We start from the raw sequence: 19,038 nt of genomic DNA, 5'->3' as shown, positions 1-19,038 counted from the left end.
CTTTTTCTCAGCGGTGGTGGCTGCAGTTGTTGTGGCCCCGATAACATCGGTGGCCCCTGGCCCCTGTGTCAAAGTCAAAGACCCCGTGGAGGTGATCGAACCGTCCATATTGGATGTGAATGTGAGATCACATGCAGCAGTTGGCCTGCAGTAACAGTTCCCGTCGTCAAGTGCTAAAACTATTCCACCTGTCTGCTTCTCCTCCTGCCTAGATGTGATAGAAGACAGGCTCCCTGGTCCTGGAGTGCTCGGGCTCGGGGGGTCCCTTCTGCAAATGCAATCTCCGTTTTTGTTGCATATCACACCGGTACTCCCTTCACCTCCTGTGACACCAGAACAAGCCCACCCGGTTCCCGATGCCTCTTCTGTGGCCGAGTCCACTCCTCCAGCCCCCCTGTAGCCCCCCTGGCACGGCAGAGCAGCAGAGGTTGTGGCACCGCCTGTGAAAGAAGTGTAAGGCGGCGCGTAAGACTCAGTCTCCACGCCTTGCATGAGCCACGGATCGTTGTTGTTGGAGTTCTTGCTGTGCGCTATCGACGCTGCTGCGCCCCCTCCCGGCGTGACTTTCAGCATCTTGACACTTCGTGAGCTTAGAATGATAAGGTTCTATCTCCGTTTAGAATGATAAGGTTCTATCTCCGTTTAGAATGAGAAGGTTCTATCTCCGTTTAGAATGAGAAGGTTCTATCTCCGTTTAGAATGAGAAGGTTATATCTCCGTTTAGAATGAGAAGGTTCTATCTCCGTTTAGGGCAGTTCAGAGATATTGAGCGTCAAAGTTTTTACATTCCCATTATGTTCTGTGAGATGGAACCTTTGCATTTTATGAATTAACTAACTCAAAAATGTCAACATTTTAAAAATAACACCACACAGGCATTAATAAACACCTAATGGATCAGATTATGTAAAAAACTCAAATTTGACCAAAAATGGAGATATAACCTTATAATTCCACCAATGATTAAATGGCTCCCTCTTGTGGTGAATCTCGACAGGATGTTTAGTATGCTGATGTCATGGTGACCAAGGCTGTTTGACTTGTGAAATGAGAATGATGTTGCCTCATACAGAATGACCCTTCATTGTCTGTAGCCTTTAGGCCAGCACACACATCTTGTTGCGCAACACTTTTCTATCCGTCTTGAAAATGAGAAACTATGGAGATGATGCTTTGTGGTGCCTAAACTCTTCAGAATGACGTTTCTCCTGTTTAGCTGTTGATAACCAAACATCAAAGGTTCTTCTATACAGCTCCAGTGTCTTCTTGACTATGCCAAATGGCTGGGCTAGTGTCCATCAAAGACATTTGAAACCTTTCCAGCATGTACACAATTTGCATTTTTATCAATTTTTTAAACACACTGCAAACTTACTCACCGGACCCTTCATTACAGTGGGGAGAAGTATTTGATACACTGCTGATTTTGCAGGTTTTCCCACTTAGAAAGAATGTAGAGGTCTGTAATTTTTATCATAGGTACACTTCAACTGTGAGACGGAATCTAAAACAAAAATCCAGAAAATCACATTGTATGACTTTTAAATAATTAATTTGCATTATTGATTTAAATATTTATTCAAGGACAATAAACCAGAGTAGACATCTGTTAAAATCAAATAACTTTATTAAGATTGTGCAAGTTGGTACAGTTGACGGTGTCAAATCTACTTGTTGCTAGGCAATAATTTACACACTTCTAACAAGGTCTTTATATTCTGTAACATACTTCAGCCGTGAAATGCTTACACACCCAGTCACAATACAATGTAGGTTAATGCAACATACGGCTTCTGAGTTGTCTACAAAGTGGAGGATAGAAAAGAGACAAATGCTTCACTAATTTCAATGGCCTTACAAATCTCATTAAGATTCTATATTATGCCCCGCGGTGGTGTAGCGGTCTAAGCACTGGCCACTAGTGCATGCTGCCCACCGGGGACTGGGTTCGAATCCCAGCTCGCCAGATCCGGATATGGCCGAGGCACACACGGGGAGCGACATATTGGGCGGCCGCTCCCGAGGGCGGGTATAGGAGAATTTCCGGACAAGGATCCGTCGCGCAACACCGCCCCCTAGGTGCCGGAATAACGGTGCTGGGCTCGAGGAGCCAGTCAGCTAGTCTGCCTGGCGGCCTCCTCTGGGACTGCCGGCCACGGGGTCGTGCGGCGGATCCTATGCAATAGGCAGGGGATAATTGGATGCTAGGTTGGGTTCAATTGGCTACCAAATTGGGTGAAAAAGGGTTAAAATCTGAAAAATAAATTTAAAAAAAAAAAAGAAAAAAAGATTCTATATTATAGTTTTAAAAATCTGTTATCCCCATCAAACTGTCTTAAATTTTGATTTTAAACATTTGTTTTTCATATTTCAGTTCTATTCAATCTGAAGCAGCAAATGTCACATCTCTCACTTGGTCCTTAATCAGAGATTTTCTACTATGGATGTGACTGGCAACAGAAGCAGAGGCAATTAAAAACTATACTTTAAAAACACTTTAATATTATATAAAACCCAAAAGGAAATGGGTAAAAAGGTTAGCAATGATCTGCCTTCCTGAAACAGTGCATTTCTTACATACAGTAGAAACAATAGCAGACTTTGAATTTCAATGTAGTCCTTTATGTGTTTAATTAGAAAAATCAAACATTTTTCAACAAAAAAAAAAATGCAGAAAAAAACCAAAGGATAGAAAGTGAGTTAGTTTTAAGGCGTCATATAACTCTGCCAAAGGTGGTCTATGTGGTGTCTGTGGTGTTGTTGGGTCAGGGCACACATCTGAAGTCAAAGGCTTCACTCTTTGCTCAAACTAGTGGTAGTAATTAATATACCAGCATCGAAACATTTAACATCTTCAGTCAGATCCATGCTGCTTATCTGTGGCTATTTAGGCTTGAAAAATACAAAAGCGAGGATTGAGAATTGTGAGGGACGGTGGAAGAAGCTATTATAGCACAGACAGAAAAAAATCACCAATAGATCACTTCCACGTAAACGTTACAATGGTTTCACTACGAACAAACACTTCTAAAACAGCAATAAAACACATGCAGTTTTTGAGCCCCCTGGCCTTTACCTGGTTCCCTGGCAGTACAATATATGGAGAAAAAAGAAAAGTGAGGATAACCAGTCCATTTGTCAAGACATCAACAATCAAGCAGAAAGAAAACAACTTTTTTTTTTCTCTTTTTTTAACTGCAGGGTGCACACGATTATGTGCCACTCGGCAATTCAACACTCTCTTCTTCAATCCTGGAGAGTTGTCATTCGGATGTCTACCAGGAGAGAGAAAGAGAAAGATTAACCATTATACTGACAGCATCAGCCATTGTAGGAGGTAACGCTTCAATTCCATGTTTCCAAACCAATGGAAATAAACCACATCTTCCCATTGTGCATTGTTGAGGCTAAAGGGCTCTGCACACAGCGTGCAATTTCTGTTGCGCGTCAACATTCCATTTTGAAGTTTGAATGGAAGTCTATGAGAACATCGCATTTCAACACACACGGCCCCGATTTTAATCGCACGGCGAACATTCGATTCCATTCATTTTGAATGGGACAAAGCACACGGCATGCGAGTTTTGTCGCACTGTCAAATTTGTGCTTTTTCCCATTCAAAATGAATGGAATCGAATGTTCGCCGTGCGATTAAAATCGGGGCCGTGTGTGTTGAAATGCGATGTTCTCATAGACTTCCATTCAAACTTCAAAATGGAATGTTGACGCGCAACAGAAATCGCACGCTGTGTGCATTGGCCATAAGTATCGTAATAAGTTGCTCTCCAGGGGGATGGAGCCCTAACCCTCCATACACACCTACCTCTCTCATCTCCTCTTAGTTGGAGTTCCTTTGCCTGACATTCTTGTCCTGGTCCTTGTTATTTGTTGCAGCATTGCTTTTCCTGAAACACAATAATAAGATCCCATTACAATCACACTTCTAGGAGAGGTTACCTGAACACACATTGCTCTTGGACAACACAGCCTATGGATCTCCAGGACTAGGCTTAGTCCGACCCTGGAATGAGCCAGATCTGGTGGATTGATGATTACCTTGCTTAGTATTCATTCAAATATATTGATTGTAAGTCGCTTTGGAATAAGGCGTCTGCTAAATGGCAAAAATGTCAATGTAAATCTGTTTCAAGTTGTACTTACAGGGGAGCGGATCCTGAGTCGTCATCTACACAGCGTCAGCAGCAGAAGGAGAACATGGGGAAAGAGAAAGAGGCAGTCAATCAACAGCTGATCTGGTGGGAGCTGATGGGAGCTCAGTTGGTGAGAGTACGCTATGAGACAGCCATGCACTCTCTCCAGACTACGAATGGAAGAAATAATGACTAGAGTAGCAAATCTCTTACAAGGCCTTTATCAAACGAGAACAAAAAACTAAAACAAAACATGCCCATCTACAATGGATGAACAAGGTCACACTAAGGGCGTTCTATCTTAGACACCATATCCATAAGCTCTATTTAGAAGGATGTTCTTACACCACTCAAGCTCATGCAGAGAGGGCAACCAAAAATAATTAGGAAAGAGTGGAAACGTTGCAGCCGTAATGTAAACACATACAGCCAATGGCTTTAGAGAGCTGAGGGGAAGCATTCCATTTCCTCAAGTAATATAATATCAAATTAGACTTTTAACATAAGGACAAGGCAGGTTATTTACTAGTTAAAGTAGCGCCCCCTAGCAATGAAGAAGATAAATTACATGAAGTCTCCATTGTAGAAGAGCTGGAATGACTCGTCATGCATGAAGATCAAGATGCAGAGAGCATGCAGGTCAGAATACTGAAACCGTAATCCCTTTTCTAGTTTCCATCACTTCAAAACCATGACACTAGTTCCTTCATTTGTACAGAATGTTGACTTAATTCGACTCTTTCACAGGCATGACAAGACAACCACTTTGGGGGGGCATGACCGTGTGTCTCCAATTATGTATTGTGAAAATGTCCTTCAAATTCAGTTGGTCTAAAGTAGGATTGCAAGGCCAGTGAAAGAGTTAGCGACCTATCGGATACATTCGTATCGAGTGGCGCTATGAAAGCAATGCATTCCTCGGGGTGGGCATCGACGATCGATAATTGATCGATAAGGATCTTGGTCGATCACAAAATAAAACATTTGGTCGATCACAAAAAAAAAAAAAAAATTTTTTTTTTTGGGTGATCGACCAAATGTTTTATTTTGTGATCGACCAAGATCCTTATCGATCAATTATCGATCGTCGATGCCCACCCCTAAGCTCTACTATCTAGGGTTGTTATCTCAGGTCCACCACTTCAGTCTGACATGCAGTTTTCATCACTTACCAAAACACAAAAGCAGCAGCGAACAGAGAAATAAAAATGTAAATAATAAAAAATGTGTTCTAGCACAACTGCTTTATAAAGAAGGGGACTTAAAATAAAGAGTGAAAACACTTAAAACTGCAAATTAAGACCACCAAGGTATAAATCATAGTTAACCTGCTCAATTGAAACCCATGAGAAAGAAAAAAAAGGTCAAAACTGTCAAATAAAATACAAATCCTATGACAACATTGAAATAACAGCACAGTAACCACCAGTTTAAAAGAACACACGCTACAACATACATCTCAAAACCAAAACATTGTATTCTGCCACTAGGGGGCAGTAAACATTTACAGCCAGATGCCTTTAACCTCTAACCCCAAAACGGGTATGGCTGGCACTAAAGGAGGTGGCAACTTCCATTTCTGCATTTCTCAGCCGACTCAGTCCCCAATTCTCGACCCTTTTCCAAAAGCGCAGACGCGCGCTCAGACACGGGTTCATAAAGAATGAACTGGTGGAAGTAGAAGCCCATGCTCCTGGACCAGGGTAGAGAATCGGGACGCAGCAGCACACAGAAAGATCACGGACAGAGGGCGGCGCGGGTACGTACCGTCGTTGATCTCATCAGGCTTTCTCCTCTTCTCGTAGATGAAGATGATGGTGATGAGGATGATGACCTCAGCCACGATGCCCAGGAAGGGCCAGAGGGCGGCCAGCCGGCTGCGGACGCGCAGCTGGATCTTGGCGAAGGCGGAGCCGATGTCGTTCTCCCCGTAGCACTCGTAGTCGCCCATGTCCAGGGTGATGTCCAGGTCCATGATGGTCAGGGTGGTCCTGTTGGTGGTGCTCTTGATCTCATACCTGGCAGTGCTGTTGACGATGGGCTGATGAACGAACACACACACAGCAAATTATTCAAGACCCATATTTCAATTGTAGACCCATCTCATCCAAATGAACTAAATCAGGGGGTTTTCTTTCTACAAAGCTCAAAATGTGTAGTGTGTGTTACGGTACATGCGGGAATACAGTACATGTGGGAAAACTAGGGTTAGGTGCTAGGGTGACTTGGTACATGCTGGCATGTCTAACCCTAACCCTAACCATAACCCTAACCCTAACCCTAACCCTAGCACCCTAGCACCTAACCCTAACCCTAGTTTTCCCACATGTACCGTATTCCCACATGTACCGTAACATATGGATATATAAGTATATCGTATATGATCGGGGTATTGAAACAAATCCTAACATCGGCCAGTTCCCCCAGCCCAAATTAAATGGGACCAAGTCCTGTAAATCATCTGAGTTCAACTCCATGCAGGAATAATCCGGGTCTGGGGAACGTGCCGTGCCCTCTGTGTTTTGAACCCTAATAAACTGTGGATGGTTTTGGCAGAGCGTACCACTTTGGTGCCTTCTCCCTCCAGTTTGTACCACTTCCAGTCAGTGGGAAGAGGGTAGCCATGGCTCACGCAGATCATCACACCCTTGTCCTTCTCGTTGCCATGCTCAGACGGCTTGTAGGCGGACACGTGAGGAGTAGCTTCACAGAGAAACACATTGAGAAAGACATTCAAAACATAGCAAATGACAACTTTATATAATAAATATCTACATTTCATATTACGGTAAACGTTGAAAAAAATTACGGTAAAAATGTTTTTAGCGTTAAGAATTTGTTGGGACTATTACGCAAGAGCTACCATATGTAAAAAGTGCCCTTATACAGTGTTAAATGAACAGACAGTATATGGGTACACAAATTGAGGACTGAGGATGACTTACTTTTGACTTCGATGGTTTCTTGGACCTGCGGCTCGGATTGGAACACACACACATACTTTCCACCAGAATGAGAATCGATCTTAGACAAGCTACAGGAGGGGAGAAAAACAGACAAAAGAAATGCAGGCAAATATAAGTGGGAGTAAAACAAGAATACGAAACCAACTCATTCAAACAACGGCTTCTACGTAAACTCCACAACGCATTCCAGGCAAGTCAATGTACCGGCGAAAAAAAAAAAAAAAACTGATTACAGTAAAGTCGTTCTAGTAGTCCAAGCAACAACGGCACCCTGTTGATGGTGAAGAGCTGAGTAAGGGTGGGAATAAAACTGTCCAACTGCCTGCCTGCCTGTGCAACAGACCTTTCTACTTCCCCTGGTCACAACAATGACACTTTTGTTGTGGCAGTGGCCCTCCCTGCTCTGCTCTTTCCGCCTGACGGGGAATTAAGGTCAGTGAGTGAGAGTGGACGGCTAGGGGCGCTTAGCCCTGCTACCACGGCTACAGGCCAAGCTGCACGTCCGTACAGACCATCTCGCTGCTACTCGACTGAATGCTGAATGCTCGCACGGAGCCCGGAGCATTGCCGCTAATGGAGGGAGGGAGGGGGAAGGGTGTCAGAAAGAGATAAGGGGAGGGGGGGGTGTATGTGTACATGTGTGAGGAAGGCGAGAAGGGAGAGAGAGATAGAGCAAAAGAGAAAGGGAGGAGGGTGTGAAAGGGGAGAACGGGTGTGTGTTAGAATGAGAGAGTGAGTTTGTGAAAGGAAAAGGGGGCGAGGGAGCGAGGCAGAGAAAAATCCATGGAGAAATGGTTTAGCGTGTACCAGTAATTCAGTGCTGCTAGGCTGACCCATCAATGAATTACTGTGTTGGCCAAACAGCTGAGCATTAACAGGCTTGGCAGAGCAGATCAACTCAGATCTAAAGCTCTATTAATGTATACTGTATAATACCAGGAATAAAAGCCAATAATAACACGGTTCAGGGGGGACAAAGGCTCAAGATTATCAGCAAGCTCCTTTCAAAAGGGAGCGCTGTCCATTGGGTGGATCAACCAGCAACCACCTGGCCAGGCACTTACTTGTACTCTGTGTAGGGGCGATCTGACGTGCTCTTGGTGGTCTCGATCACTTTGCCGTTCTTCATCCAATAGGAGCCTGTGATTAGGGAGGTGGCGTCTGTGAGGTTGCAGGTGAGGAGGGCAGAGGTCTGGTTGGTCACCTCTGACGGTTCGGTCAGGATGACGGGACCTGCAGGCGAACACACAAGGAATGCATGACGCACAATTCTTTGTTATTGAACCTGAATAATGAAGAAGGCTAATGGGCCAAATATAGACCTAATCAATTCTTGCATATCTTTTTATTTTTTATTTTATTGTGACTGCTGAAATAGTTGAGGGTTACTAAAAGGCACTAGTATAACTAGGTAAATATAGATCATATAGATATGATACATAAACATGTTGAGGAGGCACAAACCTTGGAAACACTTCAGGGTTTGCTCCTCCAACTAACCTTTACACTTCTGAAGTGTAATTACTGAAAACTGATTACCTATCAGATTTAATACTTCACATTTCAAACAAAGTACACAACATAGCACAGCACAACATAGGTTAAATGGAAGCACAGAGCTCTCCAGGAAAGGAGAACCACTCATGGTTGCCTGAATGGAGAGCTCTGTCCCAACCAAGAGTACAAAGAGGAGAGAACAATGGGAAGTCAATCTATTCTAGGAGAGGAGTTTGTAGTAAACACAAGCAGAACAACCAACCAACAACAAATGTGAGGATATTTTGGTTTGCTTTGGTTCAAGCGGAGAGACTGACCAATAATAAATCAGAAAGCCTAATTATACTGGACCAGAAGCCAGAGAGACGCCCAGAGGCTGAGAGTGAACATTACAAAAAATAGTTGTTGTTCACAAGAAGACTAAAGCAAGGGTATATGAGCCTAAACAGACAACATTGCCAACATTAGTATCAATTATACTTTAATGCTTGGATGTGACAGCAAAATGGAAGACAACAAGAAGCCTTTCTAATTACACGGTAATCTGACCCCTTTTTCAAAGAATTTGACAATTTCATGTTTCAAATATTGCATCCGGCCATTTGCAGGGCTCATACCTCATGACCAGCATTACCTGTATATGATTTGTTGCTAATTAGAACTGTACCATAGACCATGACTTGTCAAAAAAGGCATCAGATTGGGGATAGTACTACAGCAGGTAGGACAGCGCCTAAGGCAGGGGCGGAGCTACGCATGGGCAGGTTTGCTCTCCTCTCCTGGGAGGAGCTCTTGACGAGGGAGGCAAGGGAGTCTGGGTGAGACAGAGGGCAGAGGGCTGGAGGGGTTGGGAGGGGTGTCGGGACAGGAGCCGGACCGCTCCCCGTCCCCTCTACTGGGAGAGACGCTGCCCGGCGCCTCCCCACCACTCACGTTCAAACACTAGAACGTTCGCCTGCGAGCGGATCCACTTGATTCTGGGCGTCTTCGTCAGCGCGTTGCGGTCGGGGTCGTTGGAGGCGCGGCACTCGTACGTGCCAGAGTCGTCGGCCGTGAGGTTACCGACACGGACACTGCTGGTGGCGTGAGCCACGTAGGTGGCGTTGAGGTGGACTCGGTCGTCCCGGGCTCCGTCGAAGAGCTGAGTGAAGGTCTCGTTAGGCTCCTCCCCCTCGATGAACCACCATTGCACCTCTGGGATGGGGTTCCCTATCACCTCACAGTGCAGCTCTGCACTCTGTTCTAACAGCCTCATCAGGGACAGGGGGGACCTGACGAAGCCCGCTGAGCATAGAGGGCCAGCCCAGCGCACCACGCAGGCAGGCAGAAGCCAGATTGATTGGACAGATGGATTATATTGATTTTGTTTGGGTTTGGGTTGGTGGGAGCACATCAGTTAATTTGATGAGGTGATAATAACATGTGATTGAAGAAGACCATCAGGCAAAAGAAAGAAGAAAAAAAACAAGAGAGGTTAATAATAGAACACAAGAAAAAGAGAGAAGACACATGGATAAACACATGGATTTGAGTATGATGTTTTTAAACCAAACGATTCAATGCCAGGAGGCGTTTATAAATTAATCATGATACTCTGACCCATTGAAACAAGAAAAGTTGACAGACATGCATTTACATAAACTGATCAGGTGTTTGATCAACTGAAAAAGACCCCAAAAAATGTGAAATGGATGAATAACAGAAAACCATCATGAAAAGGAAGGCAGACAGGGCAGAAGGTTAACACCCGCCACAAGCGGGTCGATTTTGGTGGGTAAATCTATAAATCTTACCAGCCACTTCAGCGGCAAGCCAACAAAGGTTTGGAAATACTATGTTCCCTTTTTTAAATGAAACTGGGGCGATACGCATTATGGTCACTGTTGATGCAACATTTGTGACAATATCCTGTTGCATCTGCTCCTCCAGCTGACTTGCAACTGCTGCGTACCTCCCTCACGCTTCTCCTGACTTTCAAACGAACCCCCGAGTCTATGAGCTTTCTGAGCTACAACAGCAACGGCAAAGGTTACAATCTAAAATAAAACATAGCAGTAAAATTCAACTACACGTGACAGCACAAGATAGAATACAGGCAGGGGAGTCCTGCTGATGTGTTATTTGTAATGTGGTTTTAAAACAAATGTGGCTGGTAAAAAAGTGGCTGGTGATTTTTGTCATCCACCACCAGACACCTTGGCTGGTAAACAAAAAAGTAGATTGTATGCCCTACAGGCGAAGCCTTTATTCATAATGTGTAAGGATCCCAAATCATGTAGGAATAAAGAACTAGGCCTACTTTAAACTTTACAATCATTGTGTTGGGAAGTGCAAAGCGTAGGTCTTCGTTTAATACCTAGCTTCATTCTGAGGACATTCTGTAGAGGATTTAGTGTACGACTCAGGTGGGCCGGAGAGGAACACCATTCTCTCTTAACATCAAAGCAGCTATGTTGAGTTTGCCCCCTGTTGGGCCGTCTCCATTGAACCCCACAAACAATCCTACATCAACACACGGAGAACAAACCCTGGAACTACACTACGACGTTCAGCCCCACTTACAAAAACAACCCATGAGAAAACATCAATGATGAGAAGAACTGCTTAAGATCAAACCCAGGGGATCGTGGGGGGTATTCCATCAACGTCGCTGAAGGAAAATCTAGGCTTATTTTGCTAAGTCTCAAAAGGAAAATCCAGGCTTATTTTTGATAAGTCTTCATGAGACTTAGCAAAATAAGCTTAGATTTTCCTTTAGCGACGTTGGTGGAATACCCCCCCTGTGCTTTTTGAACAAAACACTTTTGTTTTTGCAAAACGTTTCAGACACACCCTTTGGTTTATGTTTTAGCACCAGAGTGCTGTTTAAATAAGGTAGGAGGACAATAATGAAGGGAGGAGGTGGCTGTCAGCAGGTATCAATTAGTCTGTCCAGAGAGTCATACTTCTGAACGTATGTTGGAGGCAGGAGACATGAGGTCTCTAGCTCGAAATACAGGTGCCCTTTTAGCTGGGGGGGGGGGGCTGTTCCTTGTCACCGTAAAGAAAGGTCATCTTCACAGCAAATGCTGCACAAAACAAGCACCAGTAAATATAGACCATGACCCCCCACTTATCAAATGTCACTTTTTTTAAATCAAGGAAGGAAACCCAGCTGAAAACCCATAATGTATCCATTTAAACTTTGATCCAAGTTCAAAGATAGGCTAATTAATCTTGGCCAAGAAGACAGATTCCATATCAGTAGCTCTAGATTCTAGCGGTCTGAGAATTGAGAATAGTTAATGAGCTACAGCTTTCGACCAGGACAAACTCCACAGTTCATTACAATAAACAACCAGTAGCACCACCACCACTGATCTAAATATATCTCTAAAGATAAGTGTATAGACCAGTAGTATTCAGTTGAGGCATTTAAAGTTAATGGCACCCGAGGACAAATCAGACTGTTTACACACTTACAGAAACATGGAAAACACAGATGTTTAAAACATAAGCAAATTCAAGCCTAGTATTAGTCTAAGAAAATCACCCTATGGCATTGTATTGCTTAACAGCAAAAAAAAAAAAAAAACTACATTCGAACACAACAACGTTGAAGAGAGCTGTTGGAGACATCCTGTTACGTTGGAAAGGTGCTAGTAGTAATTGACTTAGGAAACTAAACACAGAATGTAAACATTAGCCCTATACACAATGCCAGTCTGCTGTGAAACAAATAGTGAGATATGACCCTATGGCTATCAACAAGACCCTATCCTGTGTGGGAACACAACAGTTCATTCAAATATTCACACACAAAGACTGACAAGTACCACATCTTTGGGAATCGCTCATGCAGCATGTAATGTTAACAATGACACGGTCGGAAAACGGGCACGTGATCAAAACAACTAACTCCAACTGTATAAATCCTGAACATTCTGTTCAGGACACAGGTCAATAAATCCTATAAGTAATTAAGGAACAATCGACTGAAATTAAAATAAGCAGTTTTCCACATTTGATTCATTTGCAATACAAAATATTCAAAAACTAATTTTCCTGACCTTGTTTAAGCAAGGAAAACCATCTTCCCGCTTTCTACAGAATAACCCATTTCTCAGGCCAAAGCTGTGCTGGAGATGGAGATGAAGCTGGAGCTCGAGGGAAACCTAATTTTACTCCTGATTGATCTAGAGCTGCCATTGCAAGCAGGGCTAGTCCAGCACCGGGGCAGTCTGCCTGTCTGTGTGGGGCGTCCTCAGAGGCATCCCCCTGGCCCGTGCTCTATGCAGCATTCATGCCACTCTGCGTATCGGGGGCAACGGAGGGGCTTTGCTGAGTTAAGGGCAAATACAAAGTCCATCCTTTGTCCGTCCCAGTCTGTCCTAGTAAAAATCTGCTTTAGGAAAGTTGACAGATGTATTTAAAGACACCCTGGCCTCAAACAGGTAGTTATCTAACAATAAATGAATAAAGACAAACTGAATTAGCTACTTGAAGTCGGTTGCATAAGGTGTGGACGAGCTTGGCTCGGGGCTCCAGGCTTAGAAAGTCAGCACGGCTCCATTCTTAAATAGACAAGGCAGTGGTTGTGATGGGAAGGACATAATGAGATTAATGTAATCGCATCTCCCTGCATTGTCTGCTAAAGACAAACCAGCTTACCAGACACGCTGTAAACACAAGGCTCGCCCATATGCTCGCTCGATACTTTTCGAATCAAATACATACCGTAAGTCAAAACACAGAAAAGGCCAAATGTGCAATGATGATGACACACTAGAGCACTTGTGCAGTGTTTCAGATAGGCTAACCCATCACTCCTATGAGGATCCTCCTACTCCCACATTAACATACTTGTTAAAGCATACGTCTCTGATAAACAATGTTGTTCTGATGATTAAGTGTGTGTCAATTAGGGCTGCACGATTTGGGTAAAAAATCGAATTGCGATTATTTGGACAGATATCGCGATTGCGATTAATTTGCGATTATTATTTTTTTAAATAGCAAAAAAAAAAAAAAAAAAAAAAAAGGGAGTTTTTGTACAGTGTGGCCATATCTCCGGCTAGGAAGGTCGTATCAACGTGCAGTTTGTTTGTACGTCTTCAGGGGACTTAGAGGCTCCCTCCTCTAGCACCCCCACAGCCCGAGCTACGAGTGAAAGAACTAAACTTACATTGGGTTGCTTTAAAGTTGGGTTGCTTTAAAATCAAGCTTCAGATTAAAACATGTGATGGAGCATTACTAACCTGACTCAGGTGGTTTGTTTCACACAACCATCTAGGAAAGCTTAATTGGAAGCTGTTTGGAAAAGGGCAGGTACTTTCAAAAAATACTTGGCAGGTGATTGGATGAATATCACCTATTTTCAGAGAGCATTACCACATGATACCATCAAACTATTAACTGCTCTAATTCTAATGCAAGGATGAGAACTTAAAAGATATGAATTGTATATATGATAACCTCATCTCATCTAGACAGGTGGCTACTTTCTAAGATGATCCAGCTATTAAAATGATCATTTGGGGATACACTGTGACTATAACTGAAAGGACCACATCTAGAGGACTCGGTCAACAGTCGAACTGATGAATGATAGAATGGTGGTCTCTGACTATGGAGCACAGACACACGTCACCTTGACTTAGGAATCTGTGACATACTTCAGCCCAAGGCTAGGCTAGGCTAACCTCTGCGTCTTTAAAGCCGGCTGGTATGAACGAATGGTATGAGGTTATGCATACAGGACACATTCATGTTTGACAACAGAACAGTTAACTTCCATGTATCCATAAGCCTGCTATACTATATAAACACCAACCCGCAGGTTGCTGAGACTGTCAACTCTGTGTCTGTACTTTAACGCCGGGTTAGCATGAGTAGCTAAGCTAAGCTACCGTCTCAAAGACTACAAGTTAGCTAAGCTAAGTTTAAGGCTGGACTAACAGCACCGACATGCACTTGGCTGGTACAGTTAGTATAGTGAAATTGTACACTTACCTGTCGCAATTATAACATACTAACGTTTATCATACGTCCAGTAAGCCATGTGGTGTCTAATTGTCTCCGTTACGTTAGCCCAAAGTCTCATAATAATTGGACTGACTGTCGTGACACAACCTATGCCTGCGTTCGTAAATTCGCTCTGAGAGCGCCGGGTTCAAAGTCATAAAGAGACCAAGTAATTTGATTGGACAAGAGGCATTTTATGAGTGCTGATCAAATTTCCAAAAGAGGTTTTAATCTCAATGTGACTTCCTGGTAAAATAAAGGTTTAAAAAAAAAAAAAAAAAAAAAAAAAAAAAAAAATCGCGGGCAAATCGCAGGCTTTGCGATTAGCTAATCGCATCATTTCAAATCGCGATTTCGATTTAAAATCGATTAATCGTGCAGCCCTAGTGTCAATAGAGTTCACTCACTCACTAACGACAATTATGTCTCAGTCATCTCGTGCCTTATTATCAATGGCCTCAAGGAATGTGTGTGTGTGACAGAGGGTCGTGTGACCCAGAGGCTAGTCAAATGAGTTAGGCAGGCGAACTGGTCTACACCGGTTTTCTCAGTTAGCAACAGAGAAACCAACAGAAACTAGTCATTGTAACGTGAGATGTTAGTGTTTGCTATCTTATTATACAAATTATAATGATGTGCCTAAGTGCCATTGTGGCAGCTAAATATAGCCTTAATACCAAACATTGGCCCATATCTTTGGCATACATAATCTCGACAACAGAGGGAAATGGACAGGGATGTTTGGACAGGGATGTTTGGTGGTCAGAGGTGGTGGTCGTTGCATCACATTCGTTGCATTTTCGTTGGGGGAGGTCTGCTGAGCTTCTCGACTAAAAAACGACATCCCAAGTCATTTCGTATTGATACAAATAACCAATTTGATGTGTTCATTTGAGAGTCTAAAAACATCTGAAAAAACTGTCAGTTGCATCACACACACACACACACACACACACACACACACACACACACACACACACACACACACACACACACACACACCCCAATTTGACAGCCCATTACATTTTCCAAAACAGGCCAATTTCCCTGATGATGCCGTTGCTTCTTCTAACGTTAGCAGTTCGTGACGTTAGAATTATAAGGTTCTATCTCCATTTTTGGTCAAAATGGAGTTTTTTTTTTTTTTTACATAATCTGATCCATTAGGTGTTTATTAATGCCTGTGTGGTGTTATTTTTAAAATGTTTACATTTTTGAGTTAGTAATTAATAAAATACAAAGGTTCCATCTCACAAAACATAATGGAATGTCAAAACTTTGACGCCTAATATCTCTGAACTACCCTGAACGGAGATAGAACCTTCTCATTCTAAACGGAGATAGAACCTTCTCATTCTAAACGGAGATAGAACCTTATCATTCTAAACGGAGATAGAACCTTATCATTCTAAACGGAGATAGAACCTTCTCGTTCTAAACGGAGATAGAACCTTCTCATTCTAAGATCACGAGTTATCAAGTAGGTAAGACCACCGCGGTATGGAAACTGTGAAACCCCATCATTGATCACGTCTAACAGTTCGTTATTCTTATATGTATGTAACAGTAAAACGTTCTTTTCTTAACTCGTATGTACCTTAAAATGGTAAGAAAACACGAATAGCAACGGCATCGAATTAATGAAGAGATCATTGAAATGGTGGTCGCTACGGTGGCCGGCACGGTAGCTAGGCTAGCTGATGGAACGTTGGGTTAGCACGCTCGAGCTAACACGAAAATATAAAATCTTACCTGTCAGGCCGTTGGTTTGTGTTATGTAAACGCAGAACAGGAGGGCACTCAAACCCCACAGCAGCTTCATATTGACAATGATTTCACTAATACCGACACCAAAGAATAAAACCCGTCAAATCACGCTTATTTAATTTAAATCAACGTTGTCGAAACTGTTCTCTCTCTCTCTCCGTGACACCATCGACCGAAGTTGGTCAACCTCTATTTGCTCCTTCACGCGCTTAACGCCGCGGGAACGAGCACGTTACTCATCGTGACGCGTGACGTAAGGGCATGACAACGTCCAAACTAGCTGCGTTCGTAAATGCTGAGCGTTCGCTCTGGAACTCTGATCGGCACTCATGGAATGCCTCTTTGCCCAATCAGATGACTTGGTCGCTTTATGACGTTGCGCCCAGTGTGCGCTCCGGCGCTCTCGGAGCGAATTTACGAACGCAGCCTCTGTCAAAAATAATTTTGGGAAGTCACACAGATGATAAACATACTGTAGAGGCCTGGGCTGGCACGTAGCTCACAGGAAATGTCGTGATGATGAACAATCAGTTTAGGTCATTGTATTGTTAGTATGGTAATGTCTCTTGCTTGTGAAAGTTGTTGAAGAAATGGCCCATGGCTCACACACATTGTGAATGGCTCACACACATTCATAAGGAAATGCATTGTATTTGTAGTGCAACAGTATGAAGTGGAGGCTATAGCCTACTTTACGGTATACATCAATTAGAAAAGCTAAATTGCTTTCTGTGACCATGACCCCATTCATTCAGAGCTCATAGATCTTTGTGAAGCTGAATGACAGGGCTGCCAAGTTTCACCAAAAGTTTGGAGTGAGACCCAAAAGTAAAACTGTGCACGTTTTGGCAGCGGCGGCCCCTCTCTCCCACCCAATTATTTGTACTAGTTTCCTGCAATTTTACATGTTGTTCATAATAAACCAGCACAAGAAATTAAAATAATTTACATTTTATAAAAGAAGACAAAAATTCTGACAATATCATATTTATGAATATTAATAAACAAATACAGTAGCCTACAGACTCTAAAAGAAAATTGGGCCCCATCAACAGGACTCATGGTCAGCAGCAGAAAGACCCTTGGTCATCATCTTATATACAGTGCATTGCTCATACCGGTAGATGGCTATCATGTTATACAGTACACTTTTTTTGAGGGACCCCCAATTGTTGTATTTGTATTGTAAATTGTAATTATTATTATTATTATTATTATTAATGGATTTAAGGTTTTTACTTTTGCCTGCTTGCGGCTCTGTCAGTATTGATTGATTGATTGATTGATTGACTGAGAATGTTCATTATGTGAAGCGCATTGAGTTGCATCTTGTAATGAATGAATGAATGGACTTTATTGTCATTGCTACAGTACAGGTACCAAACAACGAAATTTAGGAGGGGTGGCTCCCCTGGTGTTAGGAAAGGGAAAAAAAAAACTTTTAGAAAAAGAAAAAAATCACAAGAATGTATGTAATGTAACATTCATCAGACAATTATAGTAATGATTTAGGATGGGGGAGCAAATGGGATAAGTTTTGTAGCCTAGAATCTACTTTAAAATGGAAGTCAAACAAACATGCTTTACAAATGTTTTCCAAAAGTTATATTGGCTATTCAGGGGACCACATCTCCCAGCTTTGCAGGCTGAAGGTTTCTTTTAGGTATATATATATATATATATATATACACATATATATGATGAATGAATGAATGAATGAATGGACTTTATTGTCATTGCTACAGTACAGGTACCAAACAACGAAATTTAGGAGGGGTGGCTCCCCTGGTGTTAGGAAAGGAAGGAAAAAAAAAACTTTTAGAAAAAAGGTAAGGTAAGGAGCTGGTTTACATAAATAAAGGCTATGTACACAATCCACTGTAAGAAATGCGCTATACAAATAACATTTGATTTGAATTTTTTTATTTTTATTTTTTTTCTCCTCTCTTTTCTGAGTCTTTTTCTTTCTTTTTTCAAACACGGTGTAAATGTGCTAACCCAACCCCTAAACACTTAAAGTAGGGAACTTTGGATTTCCTCTTTTCCTCTCTTTTCTGAGTCTTTTTCCATTTTTTTCAAGCACGGAATAAACCCAAACCCAAGCCTAACCCAAACCCTAACCCCAAACCTAACCCTAACCACTTAAAGTAGGGAACTAGGGATTTCTTCTTCTCCTCTTCCTTTTCTGACTTTTCCCTCATGACCTCCAACTGCAGCTTCAGCTCCGTGCTCTGGACCTCCTCCTGCTGCAGCTTGGTCTGGGAGAGGGAGAGCTGCTGACGACAGGTGACCAGGTCGATGGTGACCATCTTCTGCGCCTCCACCTCCGCCCTGCTCCTCTCCTCAGCCTCAGCGGTGCGCTGCTCCATCTGCACCTGATGGGAGTTTAAAGCTCTCTCCTTCTCCTCCAGCTTCTTGGCGTCAGCTAGGGCCTGCAGATGGGTGGCTGTGAGGGAGGCCTTCTCCTTCCCCCACTGGTCTTTGTCCTCCTGGAGCTTGGTGCGGGCCTCCTCCAGGACCCTGATCTTGTCCTTTGCCTCCTTCACCTTCTCCAGGTCGGAGTTGTTGTTGCGGAGGAGGCTCTTCTTCTCCTTCTCCATATTGTGGAGCTTTTTTTGGAGGGCGCTCTCCCTAAGTCCGCTCTCCATCACCTC

The 19,038-nt window shown here is 43.0% G+C and overlaps 1 protein-coding gene across 2 annotated transcripts; it reads right to left on the bottom strand.

The window, feature by feature from the left end:
- Nucleotides 1–1,609: 1,609 nt before the first annotated feature.
- bsg (basigin) lies at nt 1,610–16,566 on the bottom strand. Of its 2 annotated transcripts, none has more exons than XM_080537113.1 (8): nt 16,370–16,566; nt 8,182–8,350; nt 7,097–7,185; nt 6,715–6,854; nt 5,919–6,192; nt 4,162–4,186; nt 3,824–3,905; nt 1,610–3,275 (listed from the first exon to the last, which is right to left on the bottom strand). In XM_080537113.1, the coding sequence occupies exons 1-7, from the start codon at nt 16,437–16,439 to the stop codon at nt 3,839–3,841; spliced, it is 834 nt and encodes a 277-aa protein (XP_080393239.1). In that variant the 5' UTR covers nt 16,440–16,566; the 3' UTR covers nt 1,610–3,275; nt 3,824–3,838. The 2 variants fall into 2 exon arrangements, with proteins under 2 accessions (XP_080393239.1, XP_080393238.1); XM_080537112.1 differs by lacking the exon at nt 16,370–16,566 and adding an exon at nt 9,548–10,022.
- Between the last annotated feature and the right edge of the window lie 2,472 nt (nt 16,567–19,038).

The sequence above is a fragment of the Nansenia antarctica genome (genome assembly GCF_963989245.1).
Source record: "Nansenia antarctica genome assembly, chromosome: 7".
Taxonomy (NCBI): Eukaryota; Metazoa; Chordata; class Actinopteri; order Argentiniformes; family Microstomatidae; genus Nansenia; species Nansenia antarctica.
The sequence above is the reverse complement of the archived record's forward strand: the minus strand, read 5'-3'. Positions and strand labels throughout refer to the sequence as shown.